Below are 19,306 nucleotides of genomic sequence, written 5' to 3' on the forward strand. Positions count from 1 at the left end.
GAAGTCCCATAGGCGAACGGGCGAGTGTTATAGTCGTGTATTGTAGAGATGGTCGTGTGCATAACGTATTCAAAGTGTTCGAAGACTTTTGTGGGAGAATAATCTATACGATAACTTTTCACGAGACCGTGGGACGTTGGAGAAGGTAAAAAAAAGAAAGAAGAAGACGAGAACACATGGTGAGACTAAAGGAATGTACCGGTCAAATTTCAGGTATGTTAGTACGGGCATTGTGATATTGCTATGAACATGCCAATGCTGAGTTCATCGTACTGCGGAAGCGGCGATTCGCTTGTCGAGGGTAAAACAACGGGATGAGTAGTGATAGATATTGCATTTGGTAACAATGGGCCGCTCAGGTTACATGCGACACGCACACGCACGATAAGATATCTCAGAAAACAATGGAAATCATGTATCGATAGTGTGAACAATGGGTTCCCAGGTTTCAATAACATGCGCCGCCAGGATAAGGTAACGGTTAACTCGGGTAAACAATGGGAACTCACGTGTCGATAGTGTTTGATGGGCACCTGGATGCACGTTTAATGACATTTAATAACACGCAATGACATGTAATAACGCGCAATGACATGTAATAACACGCAAATGACATGTAATAACACACAAATGACATTTAATAACAGGCAATAACATCTGATGACATTTAATAGTATTTTTCCGATCGGGTTGAAGTCAGTCCGTCACCTGGTTTGGTTGCCGCGTCAGAGCGCCAGGTAGTTTCGGTTCCCACCAAGCGCCCTCTAGTTTTCAAGCTTTGGCCGTCTGTAGTTTCGGTTTCGGTTTTAAATGAATGGACGCCAAGCTTGGTTGCTCCACGTGTAGTTCTGGTTTCAGTTTCGAATTCCTACGTGTTGCCAGATGCCCTCTGGTTTCAAGCTATTGACCGACTGTAATTTCGGTTTCAAACCGCAGCACGCTAGTTTCGCTGTGACAACGTCAACGCAGGTTTTTGAATGGTTACCAGATGTCCCTCTAGTTTCAAGCTTTTGACCGTCTGTACTTACGGTTTCATTTGACAAAAAAATAAATGCCGCGTCACAGCATGATTTTTCCCCCCATTTGATAAGTACACTCAAATAATGATGTACATCAGAGACCAGACAACACTGTATATATTCCTTTTTTATTTCAGCACATTATTTTACTACTCTTTTATTCAACTAACGAAAGATATGTTACAAATTACTAGAGTCTTGCTTGACTTCATCCTTGTACAGAAGCAATCTGCAAAAACAAAGGGAAAACGAAACATCCTGTGAACGCTCTTCTCAATCAGGACAAAGTCTACGATGACTCAAATCTCGATCAGGTGTCACGCAACAACAACAAGCAGCATTATCAAAGAATCGGTTAACGTTTTCCACTTTCCGATATGTCTCTGTTACTGTGTCATGCATTTGCATAGGAGTACGACGTTTGGAAGTAAATAACCCAGTGACAACAATCACAATAAAATAGAGGTGTTCTATACACGCACATTTCCAAACTTGTGTTGCGCATTGCGACAACAGCATACAATGAATCGAGAAGCATTGCATGACTACGTATTGCGGTTACCAGCTGTGATGGTTTCGAAATAAAAATAACAACAAAAAAAAGGCATAAAGACAAGAGGTATACTCACATCCTTTCAAAGTTGCGTCGTCGATGAAGGTCTGATCGGTCTCAGTCGTCGACAGCTAGCTTATAAGACCCTTCATTTTTGTTTTATTTCAAGGGAAGGAAGGATCACGTGAATGCATCGTGGACAGCTTCTCCTTTCGCAGGAGCAGCATGTGAAATGCGATACCTCTTGCCGACGCGCTCTTTTTTCTTCTTCTTTTGGTATGATAACACAACCGCGAAACACCCGTCTGGCTTTTTCCAAACGCTCTTTGGGAACACCAACCACACACACAAAAAAAGAAACCGTTATCGCCCTCGCAAGATGAATTTTCGACTGGTGGTATACGCTGTCTGCCACGTACGAGCTTCCAGCAGTGAGTGTGCCACGTAAGAGCCAAGTGATGTGAGTATTTCAAACCATTTCTTGTGTTACAGTGTATCTTATAGCTAAATGAAATGCGGGCATGTATTTGTTTTAAATTCTTTTTATTGTTTCGCTCAGATGAGACAGCAGAGACATGGTAGCCGATTTCGAAAGAGTGATACCGTAACCGCTGTGCTTTCCATTCCCAATGAGTCTTGCAATATTGTACACATTGCCGGGACATCGTTCTATTACTTGCCTGGGTTCGAAGCTTATTTCACATAGCTTCGAGCACTCGAAGTTATAATAATTGTGCGCGACATTTGCTTCTTTCAAGCAATGCCATAGTTGACGTGTATCATTTTGCGACAGATTTACTCCGTATCTCGTCGGATGACCATTGCTGAGCCAAAGGCGTACGGCAGTTACTGCAGCTGGACATCGGTGGACGTAGATGTTATGGTCAATCTGAGTCACGGTAGTGCATTTTCCCTGTTTCAGTGTTGGTTTTGTAAATTCTGTTGTAGCTACGAAAACGAACAGGGAAACAGCACTCAGAAAGGACAAGGTGTAGCAGAACATCTCCGGACATCTATTTACCATGACGACCTACAGTAAAATGAGACAACTCGTCATGGATTTCAATATTTATTGGTAAGCGTCTTTGGGTGACAACCTATTTTGCAACAGGTCAATTGTCATGTCGTTTATGTACACAGCCAGGTAATGGTAGCCAGTCTTCATTGCGTAGTACATGATACATAGACTTTCGGCCACCAGTTGCATTACGTCGACGTCACGATCACCGTAATAGCTGAATATTGAGCTCATCTGTTTTCCCCATTCGGAGACCAGGTCGAACGGGTGGTCGGATAGGTGCTCACACTTCCTGTGCACTCGGGCATACATTGTTTTTGAAGACTCCCACACAGTCTTTTTCGCGGGAAGGTTCAGAGGCAGGGACTGGAACAGGAAAATGTCTCTGGTTATCTTAAATGCTGCGACGAGCACTGTGTCGTCCGTTGACTTCGATGAACCGCATTCTAACACGTCATTCCAACAGGTATGAGGACGGCGACATTTTCCTTGGAGTTGATGATCCTGGGTAACGTCCCGCATGCCGCACACATCATCACCCGATTGGGACCAGGAATCGCCAGCGTTGGTTGGCTGTTCGACATCGGACCAGTGATCGCCAGTCATTTCGTCGTCGGTGGTGGCAGGTAGTTCTCCGGAACCCAAGTCCTTCTACGACTTCCAGAAGGTTGCAACAGGTACTGCACCTTTCCATTCCGAACGCGTCTTTTTATAATGCGGTGGCCCTTTCCAGGCTGCACACGTGTTAATTCGCTTGCATAAAATTGACCTTCAATAGGTTCTTCCTGCTGGTCACGTAAGAGATAGGTATTCGGGTAACCAATCTTGACTGCTCTCACCACAAAAATTTCACGCGTAAACGAACCAAGATAACTTTTGACTAACTGGTGTCTAGACTTTGCTATTCTGACAAGCTGGCCAACGCGAAAACGTGGCTTCTCTGGGGGTTTGCTCGGAGTAGGATAGAGCTTTTGCCTAAATAAATGTTCATTTTCTTTGTTGACATCCACAGGCCGTGCCGACAGAGTTCTATGAACACGATGATTATATGCTTTGACCAGAGGCTGTAAAATTTTCAAGTACGATTTATGTCCCTGATATTCAAAAGCACGATAAAGTGGCGTCATAAGACTTCGAATAGATCGTTCTGCAATACTTGCTTTCGTATTTGAATTAGAGTGGAAGAGAGATATCCCTTTTGATTTTAAAAATGCTCCGACTGACTTATTGGTGAACTCTGTACCTCTGTCTGAATGAATCAGTCTCGGAGTCCCAATACGTCTAAAAGCGAGTCTCAGTCCACGTATAATTTCCGCTGCTCGTTTATTCTGCACAGGCACTACAGCAAGCATACGAGAAAATGCGTCGATACAAAACAAAAGATAGCGAAAACCCTTGTTGTATCTCGACAGTTTCTGAAGGTCTTTCAAATCTATTTGGAATATATCCTTCACACCCAAAACGATGGTCTTCCGGAACTGACGTGGTCGCTTAAGTTCTCTGAAGAGAGAGTACACATCACTGGTTTCCAGGAACTTGGCAACCTTCGCCGGCTTTTCACCGATCGCTCGTGCGAGTCGTTGAACACCACCTAGAGCACCAGGATGGTATACGTCCACGTAAGCAGCCATTAGCACAATTTTCTTCCACGAACACGAAGTCCGTCGAATGACAAGTAGGCATTTATAACGGCTGCCACGTCACCTTTGTACCAAGAGGGCGATCGATTGTGCAGTTCGTATTTTATAAGCTCGATGACGGAACTACTTGGAACAACGCGAGAATGACAGATAATCCTTCCCTCTTCATCTATCGCAAATACGGTCTTTAGCATCTGCAGAATGGCGAGGGCCTTCTTCCTGTGTCGTGCGGGAAAATGCGCCAGAATGTTTTCGTCCCGAAGGTAACCACAGTGTTCCTGTTGCGTTTCCAACGTGCTCAATACCGGTTCCATTCTCGAAGTCTCTTAGCCGCTCTTGTGATAACCGGAGAAATGCGTCGACGAGGTGTCTCAGGTGTGAACGTAGGACTACCGGCTGATGGCTCTGCAGTCTCCTTTTCAAGTCGAGATGGATGTACGATAAGTGTCGGTATATTTAGCTTGACCAATAGTGGTAGGATCCTCTCGAGATACGCGGGTCGCCACACATTTCGCGCTCTTGTGACCAAATAATAAACAAGGTCTACAACGTTGGTATTTGGTATTTGTTCACCATTGACAATGAGCTCAAACGTTTTACTATTCCAGCCGAGCACGGGTTTTAGTAAACGCAGTAATTGGCTTGCTCTCATCTTGTAGCCGCTGCTCATAAAATTAACGATGGCATCTTCCTCCTCGTCCGCTTGAATCTGTGTCTGCTCTCTTGTCGATGCCACATGATTTGTCTCCTCACCTGCTGCACTAGGCTGTCTTAATGTGTTCGCGGGAGGATGCAATAGCTTGTGCAAGTACTGGATGATCTCCTTGGCCTTGATATCATCAGGCTCCTGTTTATTCAATATCGACGGAATAGTGCTTTCCCGATAGGGAACAAGCTCGTATTTCTGCATTATTTAAATGCCGATTGCTTTTGCGATGCTTTTGCCCGCTAAACTTGAAACGAGACCTAACATGGGGGGCAACAAAAATTGCAAAAACCCGCCGGACTGATGAAGAATCCGTTTAACTTTCTTCACATCTGCACGGTCTTGCCTGGAAGCCAGTGTCCTAATGGGTGTTGCAAAAGGCTGCAATTGCTTTTTAACTTTCGCCGGTACGTCGATGTTTCCTTTGCAGAGGTTCATACAAATCTCCCTGATTGTTCGTAGCTGTTCCCTGCTGGCATGTTGAATCAGGTTGTAACGATCTTCCCCTGTCTTTGCTTCAGCGATCATACGAAGGAAACGAATGTGTTTGTTAAGCCTTTTCATGACCTGTATACGATCTGTCTGTGATCATCCGGGAAAATGTTGGTCCACACCTTATAGTGATCGTTGCTCTGTTGAGACAAGTCGATAACTAAGTATGAGTATGGTTTCTGACAGGCATCTTTATATATCGTGGGCAACAAATCATTTCGCCCGAAAATCTGCCTGGACAGCATACGCAGCTGGTCTGTAGTGCGTGGTGAACGAAATAAAACGAGAGCCGTGCTATTGAATTGTATTGTGCGATACAAAGGGTCGTTGACGAACAGGTATTGCGAGATGAACACAGCCGTGATTGACAGGTGGTGACACCCAGCGATATAAAATTTGCAGATTTCTTTGAGTCTTTGCCGGTCGGCTAAACAGTCGTCAAATATAAATAATGAGTGGCTATAATTCTCCGGATCTGCAGGGATGTCTTGACTGAAATTTACTTCAGGAAGAGTATCGAATACCGGCTGCTTATAAAGATAGATATACCATATTTGCTTGAACGGTTTGTCAAAGAGGACAGCTCTGTGTTTAATTAGTCGTGCCACGAAGGTGGATTTCCCACTTTGACTAGCCCCTGAAATTGACACCGAGGCAGGCGTCACGAACCTAAAAGGTGCTATCACTGTCATTTCGTGCAAGGGAATGAAGTCTGGTCAAGATACGTTTCGTTAGATAAACAAGTCCGTGCTTGCAAACTGCAGGGAAAAAAAGCAAACTGCAAAGGTAGGTTCGACTGCAGAGTTGACGATGTAAAAAAAAAAGAAGACTCCTCAAGGTTGCCATGCTGGCAACTTCTTATATAAGAACTGTCTGACGCTCAGCTCCTTCACTCTCGAACCTCCTTCTGAGGAGGTATGGTGTTCAGAATGATGAAATATTTTGCAGTGTTCTAACATGTGCTCCTTTTGTTTTCAGTCGGTCCAACGTGTCCGAAGGATCATCGTCGTCATCATTGCATCAGTGTACAAGTAAGCATCATGTCTTCGTCGATCTTGCATAAACTTGACAAGTTAAAGAAATGTGGAGAGTTTCAAAAAATGGCGACAATTCCTAAAAACATCAAGTATGATGTGGTTGATGTTAACAAAATTGAAACGAGGTATGGCGAGGCGGTCTACGTAGAAATTATGAAGGATCACGAGCACGTAAAGGTGTTTCTTCCAGCTCGGTTTCATAAACTAAGCACTCAAGACATCGAAGACATGAGGAACACGAGCGGGCTCTGGATGGAGAAGAAAGAGCGAGTTGGAAAAGAGGGGAAACGTCTTCTTTCGCCAGACATCGTGTTCGGTCAATCCGAGTAAAAAAATAAAAAGAAATGGTGACATGCCACCTTTGTCCTCCGGCCGATCGGCAGCACTACACAACAGCGCTGGGACTTCAAGTTCATCTGGCTAACGTTCATAACCTTGCAACACCCTGTATCCCATTTTGTGAGACACTCTGTACGCTCCGCAACTATACCAACCGCTATGAGCTTCATCTACATGACAGAGACGACGACGGGCAGGATGTCAGCACATTCTTTCATGAAAACGGACGCTACCTTGCCGGTGTACTTCGACATTTCGGATTTCCGTTACGCTTTTATGTTTTGCTGAAGGCGGAACTCGGTCGACATACGCCTGAGGATGAGATCATATTTGTCACTCAATTTATTCCTTCGAGTGTGCATACGCTGTGGTCGGAACGAGACGTAGAACGTGCTGTCATTGAAGTAGGCACTGAAGTCACCAACAATTTAGAAAAGCTTGAAATGCAAGGGTCGGGATTTTTCTTATTTCGAATTCACGCCTGCATTCTTCATGTCGGTCGTCTCGCACCACAGCTCATTGGTTGTACCGACTTTGAATTGCCAAACGAATTGAAAAAAAAGTGTCGGTGTCTTCTGAATGTCGACCTTCACGAGGATAGTGAACAGAACATGTGTTTCGCATTTTGCGTACTTGCCGGTCTACATCCTGCAAAGGGTTCTTACAGACGCAGAGCTTCATCCTACAGGTCATACCTGTCTCAATATGTATTTCCAGAGACGTTTCCTGTAGTGTTCCCGAAAGATGTAGAAATGTTTGAGAAGCAGAACGATGTGAGCATTAACGTGTACGGTTATGACAAAGATGAAAAATATGTTTACCCGATTAAGGTTGTTGACGACCAGTGCAAGAAGCATGTCGACCTACTGCTGATTGACTTCCATTTTGTACTCATTACTAATTTCAATGCTTTGTTCACACCACCTGGTTATTTTCACTGCAAACGGTGTACGATGGGTTTCACCACCCCGGGTGTACTCGCCGATCATCTACTAATGTGTAAACAACAAAAAGTGTCCAAGACTATTTTTCCAAAGAAAGGTGAGACACTGTCGTTTGCCGGAGAGCATTTGATGTCGGAAGTTCCCTTCTACTGTGTATACGACTTTGAGAGTGTACTATCACCGTGTTCGGGAGGCGGGAATGTCTACGAGGAACACATCCCTTCATCCTTCTGTCTCCTCGTCATACGCTCGTGCGATTCGTATGTCTTGAAGAAACATATTTACCGTGGTGCAGACTGCGTTTCCGTTTTCATGGAACTATTGCGTAATTTGCATGATGAGCTGTATGCGATGTTGCACGAGACTGTGCCCTTGCAAATGACCCCAGGAGACGAACTCGAACATTCTGAAGCCACTCACTGTAACATCTGTAAAGAACCATTCACTAAGAAGCAGAAAGTGCGAGACCATGATCACGTAAGTGGAGAATTTCGCCAATCATTGTGTCAGGGATGTAATCTGAAACTGCGGATACCACGGAAAGTGCCCATCATTGCACATAATGCCAATTATGACCTCGGATTCATAGTAGCTCATCTGCACCTGCTTCGGAAGACAGACATCAGAGTGATAGCCTCCAGTTGTCAAAAGTTTAAGGCTATAGACATTGGTGTGTTCCGCTTCATAGACTCGTTAAGCTTCCTCAATGCTAGTCTCGACACACTGACGAAAAATCTATGTGACAAAGGTGAATCTAACTTCAGGTGTCTGCGTCAGTTTTTCGCAGAGGAGGACTACTTCAGGTTGGTTGTACGTAAAGGGGTTTTCTGTTATAACTACGTTACCTCTTTTGAACGTTACGACGAGCCCTGTTTGCCATCACGTGACCAGTTCTTTAACCAACTGAACGGATCAGAAGTGAGCGAGGAAGATTACCGCCATGCGCAAAATGTGTTTGAAAAATTTCAACTGAAGAGCCTGGGCGAGTACTCGGATTTGTACCTTCTGACGGACGCATTGCTTCTGGCAGACGTGTTTCAAAACTTCCGAATATGGGCGTTGGAGACGCACAAAATTGAACCACTTCATTTCGTGTCACTCCCGGGACTAAGCATGTCTTGCGCACTAAAAATGAGCCGGATTAATCTGGATTTAATCCACGATCCCGATGCCTATCTGTTAATTGAACGGGGCCTGCGTGGTGGTATGACCCAGTGTTCAACGCGAATGGCCACTGCAAATGTCCCAGGGACAGATCAGTACGATCCCGAAAAACCAAAGACCATAATTCATTACATGGACATAAATGGACTCTATGGCACAGTGATGCGTGAACCACTCCCATTCGGAGACTTTGAATGGCTGTCACCCGAAGAGGTTGCAGGTTTAGATGTAACCCTTGTTGCAGATTATGCAGACGTTGGTTATTTTTTAGAGGTAGACCTGGCCTACGTACAAGAGCTCCACGAACGACATAAAGATTTACCGCTCGCGCCCGAAAAAATGAGCGTCCCGTATGAGTTGCTTTCGGATTATCAGAAAGACCTGATGAAAAAATTTAACCTCCCACAGCATGATATAGAACCGAAATTACTCCTTACACTGCTTGACAAGAAGAAGTATTTTCTTCATTATCGCAGTCTAAAGTTGTACCTACAGTTGGGTCTTCGGCTCGAGAAAATTCACCGGGTGCTCAGGTTCAAACAAAAACCATTCCTGCGATCCTATGTTGACTTCCATCATGAACTACGCAAGCAGGCAACCAATACCTTCGAACGTAACCTGTACAAGAGTTTAATTAACTCCGTATATGGGAAAACATGTATGAATGTACGAAAGTTCGTCGACTGTCGCTTAGCAACTTCCGAGGAGCAAGTGTTGAGATTCTTGCGTAAACCGAACCTCAAACAATTCAGGGCTCTAAGCTCTAACGTAGTCTTGTTTCAGTTCGCTCAATCGATAGTCCGTATGCGACAGCCTCTGTACCTGGGGTTCACTATTCTCGAGCTGTCTAAAGTCATGATGTATGACTTTTATTATAACAACTTGCTTCGGGTAGCCCCGGACACAAGGCTCTTGCGGAGCTCGCCGATACCCACCTTGATACATCTGGTCATTCTTGTGATGACTCGATGTATTCTACGAAAAACAAGATGGTGCTAGGAAAATTTAAGAACGAAATGCCCCACGACCACATCCTAGGGTTCTGTTGCCTGAAACCAAAGCTCTATGCACTAGACCTCCATAGTAAAAGACGATACAATCGTGCTAAGGGGGTGAAACAATGTGAAGCCCAGAAGTTGCATTATTCAATGTACATAGACTCTCTTAAGCTTGGTGAAGTGTACAAAGTTTGTCAGAACCTCATTGTGCGCAAGGAAAATATAAATAAAAGTGTATGTGTTACGAAAGTAGCTTTAAATCCCCTAGACACAAAGCGTTTCATTTGTGAGGATGGTATCCACACGTTACCCTTTGGGTACGCATCCAATGGAAAGATGTAGACAGTTTTTATGCATATGTTGCCCTACCTGGCTGTTGTTGTTGTAATGCTGTTTTTTATATATATATATATAAGATTGTGCCTGTAACGACATGGAAATAAATACAATTTTATTGTGTCAAAGTACACTGCAACATGACATGTTGTCTGTCTTTCTTGGGAATTGCTTCCGTACAAGGACGGGTACCAGCTTGTCGTTCAGCGTGAAGTTCGTTGACGAAAATCTCTGAGTGCACTCTCGGAGCGAGAATCCACAAGCGAGCATGCTGCCTACATACAGGCAGTAGAGGCCACATGTAGCTGATCCATAGCCCTGAAGTCTTTTCTTGTTATAGTAAAATGACCTGGTAGGATGAATGAATTGGTAGAATTCTTTGTAGACGGGCTGAATGCCGTAACTATCAAAATACGTAACTACATTGTCACCGGAAACATAAGTCATGGTCCAGTGTTCACCGTTACTGCTCCTTGGAGCTGTGTTAATCACATAAATCCCGGGTATGGCTTCCTGTCTTGCGATTTCATTGCATGCAAAGGTTCCCCGAAACAGTTCTCTGGTGCAGTAGTGTCTACTGAATGCTGCATAGAACTGCCACTCCTCCATGTTTATTTTTCAGACAAATTTCACTCGTCTGTCTTTGTTGATTTCTAGCACACGTGGTGTTTCGGATACAAACAACACCGTAACTGCTTCTGTTAGATTGGCAGCAAACGTTAGGGTCAGACGAACGTTGGCTTGAACAACAGGACAAAGAGCATTCACTTCTGCATCTGGAGTCAGATGGTAATAAAGCATAAATGTCTCTTTTGCATACGCAGCTGGAGCTATTGGTATATCCTTGCGTTTTAGTTTGTGAAGCAGGTGTATATAGGCTTTGGAATAGATGTCTCGTTGGAAGTCGAACTCATCCGTGTACTGTTGTCCACCAACGTCCAGTAGTGCTCGTTTTAGTTTGAAGTTCTCAAGCTTGAATGGGTTTCGTGGTCTGCTACCTTGGTAGGCATCGCTCCTGACCATCAATACTGTTAACTTGGAGGGAACTCGCTCGCTGTACAAGTCGTCAAATATCACCTGAGATTGGTTAGGGGCGATGGTTCTGTACTTAATTTCCAGTCCTCGGAGAAGGTATACTGCAGGTGTTGTTTGAAGTCTTCGTTCTATACCAACAAGTATACTCGGCGATAACTGAACACGTCGGAGATAGAGCACGATACGTGAAAATTCCACAGTGTGCTTTTCTGTTGCACCATCAGCTTGCAAGAGACGAAAATCATCCGACGCTTGACGTAGCACAACTCGAATATCGGTTCCGTTAAGAATGAGCTTCTGTTGTTGACATATGTCGCTGAAGATTGGGCTGTACATGTCACACAGTGCCGATCCTTTGGTTCGCTTGTAACGAGCGAAAACTCCTTTTGAATCAGATGTGGGAGCATATACCTCACTCGTGCCTAAAGGGTCTGGCTCGTATAACATTGCTGAAAGGGTGTGTGTCTGAGTTACATTGTTGGCATTCGTAATGATGTCCAAGTAGGAACGGTAGCCATAATGTTCGAAACTCGAAACCAAGGTTGAATTCAGGTAGATATGTACGTGTTGAAACAATGATGAACCAAACGCTTGGACAGGTATGACTGCATCAGGTGTTGTTGAAGTGCTTGTTGTAGTTACCGCTGGATCTCCATTCTTTCGAATGATCTTGCACTGAATATGCAAAAAGCTGGATTGAAGATCAAAGAAGCCCCCACCGAGTCCCGGAACATTGTACTCGATCACTCCGCTTGATGTCGGAGCAGATACTGGGAAAAACTCGACGTATTCAGACTTCTCCAAAGCAAAATTTGTAGGTGGAAGAGAGAAGAGTTCCAGCTGGTTTGTAGTACACAGACAAGAATCTTTATGCACTACTGCAATAGACATTTTTTTTTTTCTGTCAAGTAAAGAAGTCAGATTTCCTCCGCTTCTCCGCAGGTCGAGCTTTTTTAATGGCCTTGCGTTTTCTTCCTTTCCCTGTGAGTCTCTGAAGTAACTCGTCACGAGTTTTATGCACTGTGCGGTCTACTCCTTTCTTGACGGCTTCTCGAAATGATGCTCCTTGCTGGACTTCCTCGGCTATATGTCTTCCAGTATCAAGGAGCTTTCTTCCAACGTATGGCGCTACCTTCTTGGTCAGTATGGGCAAGAAACCCCTCAATACGTCACCAAATATGCCTCCTCCAATCTGATAAAGCTCGGGAGCAGTATAGTGTGGTAGATGCTCTCGCTTTCCTGCACCAAAATGTGCTATGCAACATGGTGGGTTTGTTATATACATTTACGTAGGTGGATCGTCAACCCGACACGTCCAGAGCCAGAAATGAATGGAATGAAATCACCTATCTCGTTTGCCAACTCGATTTGAATGGTTGTCAATTCCTTCGCAGATACATATTTATAGTACAGGTTTGTGAATAAATAAGACATCACATCATTCCTACCCTGGACTCTGAATGGTATCGATCGAAGAAGTGGTGCTGTCACGTCACCCACAAATTCGTTCTCGATGACATCGCAGTATATGAAAATATAGTTTTGAGCAGGGAATAGACAAACGTCTCGTTCGGCGACTGCATAACTTGAGAAAGTTGTCCTCTTTCCGAAGCCCAACATCAAAGCCAAATAAGGATGAAAGGTCACATAGCCATCGTTCATGCGTTCCAGGTGACAAATTCCGTTGTATGGGTTACATACGAGGAGACGAGCATCTTGCGACAAATGAAGTTTTGTTCGATAGGCATGGTTAATGGAATTAACGAGGTCCTTCCCCGATTCGTAGTAGCCTTCTGGAACTTCATACTTTACCGTTCGTGAACGATAGGTAACTATGTTAATCGTTTCTTCCGTATCCACCTGGTATTTGAGTAGCTTCACGGGTGACCCTCTGTCCAACTCTCCACAGCCGATTATCTTTTCAGCCATGCCAAGCTTAGCGGCAAGAGTTGCGCTAATTTCCAAACCATAGTTCAGAGGAAGTTGTATCTCATAATGACCGCTACCACGTATAATTCTTGTCTTATGCTGCAAATGTTTTGCTAAAAATTGTCTCAAAGACAAGAGAATGTTTTCATTAGCGTTGAACTTGACCTTCTCTGTTGCTTCAATCGTAGAACCAAGGAATGTCGTTTCCGATATACTATTGACTGTGTCAGTTACATTTTTAATCGCAAAAGGGATGTTGATTTCTGTTAAAGCGGCCTCCCACCTACCCTCCAACGTCTGTGGATGGGCTAGCTTTACTCGGAACTTGCTCATTGTGTTGTCGGGAAACACATCCAAAGATGCATTTGAGAGCAGGTTCACATAGAACTGGTCAACCATGTTTTTTTTTTCTTTTTCTGATGAAATTTCTACGCGTACGCTTAATTTATATCGCCAGAAAATGCGTTGACGTTGTCACAGCGAAACTAGCGTGCTGCGGTTTGAAACCGAAATTACAGTCGGTCAATAGCTTGAAACCAGAGGGCATCTGGCAACACGTAGGAATTCGAAACTGAAACCAGAACTACACGTAGAGCAACCAAGCTTGGCGTCCATTCATTTAAAACCGAAACCGAAACTACAGACGGCCAAAGCTTGAAAACTAGAGGGCGCTTGGTGGGAACCGAAACTACCTGGCGCTCTGACGCGGCAACCAAACCAGGTGACGGACTGACTTCAACCCGATCGGAAAAATACTATTAAATGTCATCAGATGTTATTGCCTGTTATTAAATGTCATTTGTGTGTTATTACATGTCATTTGCGTGTTATTACATGTCATTGCGCGTTATTACATGTCATTGCGTGTTATTAAATGTCATTAAACGTGCATCCAGGTGCCCATCAAACACTATCGACACGTGAGTTCCCATTGTTTACCCGAGTTAACCGTTACCTTATCCTGGCGGCGCATGTTATTGAAACCTGGGAACCCATTGTTCACACTATCGATACATGATTTCCATTGTTTTCTGATATATCTTATCGTGCGTGTGCGTGTCGCATGTAACCTGAGCGGCCCATTGTTACCAAATGCAATATCTATCACTACTCAGTGAGGCAACTGTAGCAAACATAGAAAAAGAGGAGATGGAACATAGCCATTAGGAATTGGTAAATGCATATATTGTTTATGATAACATCCGGGTCGACCTGAACCGCATCACATCGTACGCTCTTGGATAGCCGCAAGTGAAAGTTGGCACCACTGTGGTAATCTGAAAAAGTCAAAATGCACAAAAACTTGGCAATGCTCTCATGGGCAGAAATGAAATATCGAAGTGAGATACACAGCAGAAGACAGTTCCAAACCTAGGGAACGCTGTCCATCCTCACCCTTTTACTCCTGTGCTGTACCTCAGGCCATCAAAACCAAAATCATTGGGGGAGAGTCGTAATACAAGTGCTTCTCAGTCTTGCCCCCAGAGTCAAGGCAATGACACTAGACTAAGACCACTGATGCCTAAGACCATACAACGGGGGCAAAGACCACAGCTTGGATTGCCTACGGGGAATAACAAATAAATAAGGGCAAGCGCACTACACCAGTACAAAGTTACAATCACTTGGTACAGCTTACCGTTTCTCTCTCGCCAGCCGTTGACGCAGTTTGCGGACTGATTTCCGACCGCAACTCCGCGGTTTCCGAGGATTCTCGCACGGCCGTGTCATTGCCGCGCGTTTCCAGTTTGTGCGAAGCGGCAGCAGCAACGATACTATGAACATGCAGCCTACCGCAGTATCAACAATTCAAATCAGAACACGACAGTCAGCACCTATGAATGCGTCCCGCAGCACAGCGGCACAGCCAGAGCAGTAGCAGTACGCAACCAACGTGACGTAACGAACACAAGTGACGCAAGCGCCACCTTTCGCAGAATACTGGAATTGATCACACGGTAGTTACATTCTCCGCCACGATGTGGCCATCGCAAATTCTGTATAGTTTCGGTTTGGTCGGAATGTTTTGGAATGGCTTGAGAGCGTAATAACCTGAGCTGTGCTCTTCCAATCATGCTGAAATTTTCAGCAATTGTTTTGCGCATAATTGCCCATCCACTGCCACTTCTAGGCTGGTGTGGTGACATTAGAACACCTCGAAACAGGAAGCCAAAGAAAGGCATTTTTTCATGTTTTTCTGAAGGCGCTTCCGGATTATCGGCGTCATATATCAATAAGAGCGAGACGGTCCACCCTCCATGTATCACAGAACAACACAACGCAAGAAATTGTGCGCCGCTATCTGCTCTCCCTTTTGCGCAGGTTTCGTACAAAGACTACCCATAATCGGAGATATTGGCATGTTCCAGGCCTTATGGCGCCGCAACCGCATGCCTGACCGAAAATCGGAAGACGGTCCCCCCGAGTCAAGAATCATAACTTCCGAATGGCACCAGTTTCACCACCAACAGACGAAAATGAGAGCTACAGGTCTGGTACAAAGTTGCCTCTTTTTAACAGGGGAGTGAGATCATAGCCTTAAGTCGCGCAAAAAGCCTCAAAGCGCTTGGCGTATATTTCAAAGTTTCCCGTATTCGGGCAGAATTCGGACATTCGTCCGATGAGTGGCTGACCGCTTTTGGTTGATGCGTGTTCCATTGATCTATCTTCCTGCCCTTCCATTTCGATACCACGAGCCTCTTCATGTCTGGAAAGCCATCTCTCGGCGCATAGATGCCATCTTCCGTCGCCAGTGTAATAACTTGAGGTCGTGGTCTTAACCATTTATTCCAGTTCCCCGGAACACAGATACAGGCATCCGAACATTCCAAAATACCAACAGACACTCAGATCCCATCGTCGTCGTCTTCCACGTAACCTCTATAGCATTGACTATCACAGTATCTACTTGCGCAAGCATGCTTTAGAGGGACTGTCTGGAGCTGTCATGCAAAGTTTGCGGGCGTTGTTATACGATTTCTTATGTTTCCTGGAGCCACCATGCAAAAGCTTCCCGTTGGTTTCGGCCCCGGTAATTTTCTTATTGAATTTTGCACTTTGGACACTACCCCCGATTGAAAGCCTCACTCCCATCACTGGTGGCGTCACCGGTGTCGAGTTTCGGTGTCTGCTCCGCCGTGCCTCGGACGCCTGCGTCTAGCAGTCGCCAGTGGCTTTTCGTACTTTCCATATTTCAATACGTGCCGCCTTTTTGCTACTTCGACGTCGCTGAACGCGTTTGTGGCAATGGGAGGACACAGGTTCGCTGCAAGAACAACAAAGAGAACGCCTCAGCAGTATCGTTTTTCGGTTTTTCCGAAGTGCGAGTGTCGACAGCTATCGATAGCAAAGGTTCGTCGCCTCGGATGGCAGTTCTACGAATCAAGTACCCTCTGTTCCGAGCACCTTACCGCTGACAGACCTCAGCGGGAGCTCGCGGCATATCTCATCCAGGAAAGACGAAGCCACACCTTGAAATCTGACACGGTACCTTCGGTTTTCATTGATCCTCCGGTTGGTCTCAACGCACCATCAGCTTGTTCGAGCTACGATAGCGTAGGTCCCTAACTTTCCTGTTCATCTCAGGTTCACATATTGTTTGCTACACATGTTTGATTGATGCGCAGGAGCAAGGTCGCGGTGCAGTGTCACTTCCTTTTGAAGAGACGGGTGGGTACGGTGAAGAATCAAATTCTGCTTTGTAGAAATAGAAAAATACGTACTGAGCCGCAATATTTGTCATCGGCACATTTCCTGAAACTAATATCGCGCTCACAGCCGGAGTGGCACTCATGAGTTGCCCAATGGTTTGGCGTAGTCATGATCCCAGGTGAACTGCATGGGCAGGGGAAATGTGTGCTGTGCTTTCGTAGTTCAGTTGACAGAAAGAATATGGAGGAAAAATATACAGAAGAGACAAAGCCTGCATGCGCAACACTCTCCACCTGTTTCCCAGGAGTCTGGTGTGCATTACTTTGCATCTTCAGGGACAAAGGTGGCACAATTTCTGTTAATACAGCCTCATCAGGTTTGAAACTTTGCAAATATCCGTTGTAAAACCACATTGACTAACTACAATACATTTTGCATTCTGGTCAGATGCAAACTAGTTGTTCACCCTTACCTGTTTAAAAAGCCATTGATGATGTAGCTATATCTCGGTGTTTGTGTATAAGTTGAATATACCAAGTCATTATGGTCCTGAAAAAAAGTATTTTGCACACAGTCAAACTAGTCACTCGCTTTATAAACGTAAGTTGCTCACTGCAGCTCCGTCCCCATTCATAGGGCCTCGGTATGCAATGAAAGATGCAGCAACACAGAGAGATAAGAGACGTTTGGAAGAAAGCCCACAGTCGCACTATGGAGACCACCGGCACAAGATGCAACCACTCAGACGGTGCCTACAGAGGATCTACCTCGTTTGGTCTTAGAAGAAGTTCCTGAGCCATCAGATAGTGTCCAAGCTCTCCCTAGATCATCAACATCTGCTGTGGAGCCTCCACCTTTTTCCTTGTCAGTTTCATCACCAGGGCATGATGACACAGCCGATATTGTCAGTTTTGAGGAGGAACCCAGGTAATTAACTGTGCAATCATGCGTATTTTGTCAGTACTGTTCTGTTCAGTCTTGTCAGTATTGCACTGAAAAAGCATGGCATGTTTGGTATTTTTATACTGAATACATATGTTTGACCTTTGTTTCACAAAATTAACGAAGGCTATAGAGTGCCAATCTAGTAGTAAAACATAAATGTGGTTAATTTTATACATCTGTGTATGAGGCTGTACTGATGCCTCACTGCCATCTTACATAGGTCCTGGCTATGTGTGATGACCTGTCATGTCAACTCAGCTTAGCGCTTGGCTATGACAGTGATGGAGAGTGAGTGCACAAGTTTTTACGCCATGTACATTACCTAACCTTCTGCCACAAACCCGTGGCTTATTGCTTCCCTAACAGGCCAATAGATGTGGTAGGTACGTGCCATCTTGTTGATGAGTTGGATGGTGACGGCTAAGTATTACGATACATTGTGGGAGGATGCTCTTTACCTTCGCTGTCTGCTTCATTATCTGCTGCAAGAAAGCAGTTAGTACTTACATTCCTTTACAGCAATGGGATCTTGTCACCTGACTCCCCACTTGCTCTTATTATTACAAATGTAGGAGAGATGCTGTAACAAACTAGCAACGGCAGGAAAGCATGGTGTGATGTATTTCCTGGAGCATTGTTTAGTTCAGAGTGTGGGGTTGTATGACTTTTGAAGTTTTGTCATGTCAGTTAGATTAAATATTACTCTTCTCACGTCCGTAGTGCAGCCTTCGTACACAGCACATGTCTGGGTTTAAAAAGTCATCAATCATGTGATGGTCATGGCTTCCAGTGTTGACGAAATTAAGATTCAAATGAGCATGGAAAATGTGGCTCTGTGTCATTTGTCTGTCGTTGTTCAGCTTACTTGTTAGAATAAGAATCCACACCCATGTTGTGTATGCCAGTTACATCATTTAGTGACTGCAGAATAGCGAGACTAAGCTGCAAAATGCACAAATGCTTTTCTTCTTCTTCTTTTGTTTTTTGTTTTCTGAACATCACTTTAAATATCAGTTTGTGTCTTTAGTGTTTCACGTGGCTAAATTAGGAATATCTGGCATTGTGCGCTAGCATAAAGGTCATGGAAGAAAATGTTCAAATGTGGAGAAATTAAATACCACAAGTATGCTGAATAGTAATTGTCCTCCCCTGTTATTTGCACAAAATATAATTATATGAAACTAAAGTGTTTTTTCACAAATCAATTATTTCACAGCATTGTTGCAAATACACAAAAACTGAATATCTACAATAATATGAACACACCGCACAATACACACCAGCCTTACAACCTACATACTGCGCACTACATGCTGATGAAGAGGCCTACGACGCATTATCCTGCAATGAGAAAGAACGTGATTATACAGAGCAGATAATGGCAAGAAATCTTCTCAGTTCCCTAACTGGTTCAAAACTGAACTGGGCACTATACCCACACGTACTTCTATTATGATCCAGGATGTCTAGGACAATGTGCTAGACATGCAACGCCTAAAT

General features: G+C 44.5%; 1 protein-coding gene across 3 annotated transcripts in view; it reads left to right on the forward strand.

The window, feature by feature from the left end:
• Nucleotides 1–1,644: 1,644 nt before the first annotated feature.
• The window catches only part of LOC135396510 (uncharacterized), a 28,463-nt gene continuing 10,801 nt past the window's right edge, over nucleotides 1,645–19,306 (forward strand). The window contains exons 1-5 of one of the 3 annotated variants that reach the window (XR_010423415.1): nucleotides 1,645–2,647; nucleotides 3,057–3,267; nucleotides 6,407–6,459; nucleotides 17,498–17,788; nucleotides 18,027–18,094. Coding sequence is in view for 1 of the 3 variants with exons in the window: in XM_064627521.1 (XP_064483591.1) it covers nucleotides 6,810–9,911 (3,102 nt within the window). In the remaining 2 variants the exon portion in view is untranslated. Of the gene's footprint in view, nucleotides 2,648–3,056; nucleotides 3,268–6,406; nucleotides 6,460–6,655; nucleotides 10,391–17,497; nucleotides 18,982–19,306 lie in introns of those variants that run through there. The other 2 variants (XM_064627521.1, XR_010423414.1) reach the window with 2 other exon arrangements.

This window comes from Ornithodoros turicata, chromosome 6 (genome assembly GCF_037126465.1).
Source record: "Ornithodoros turicata isolate Travis chromosome 6, ASM3712646v1, whole genome shotgun sequence".
In the NCBI taxonomy this organism is placed as follows: domain Eukaryota; kingdom Metazoa; phylum Arthropoda; class Arachnida; order Ixodida; family Argasidae; genus Ornithodoros; species Ornithodoros turicata.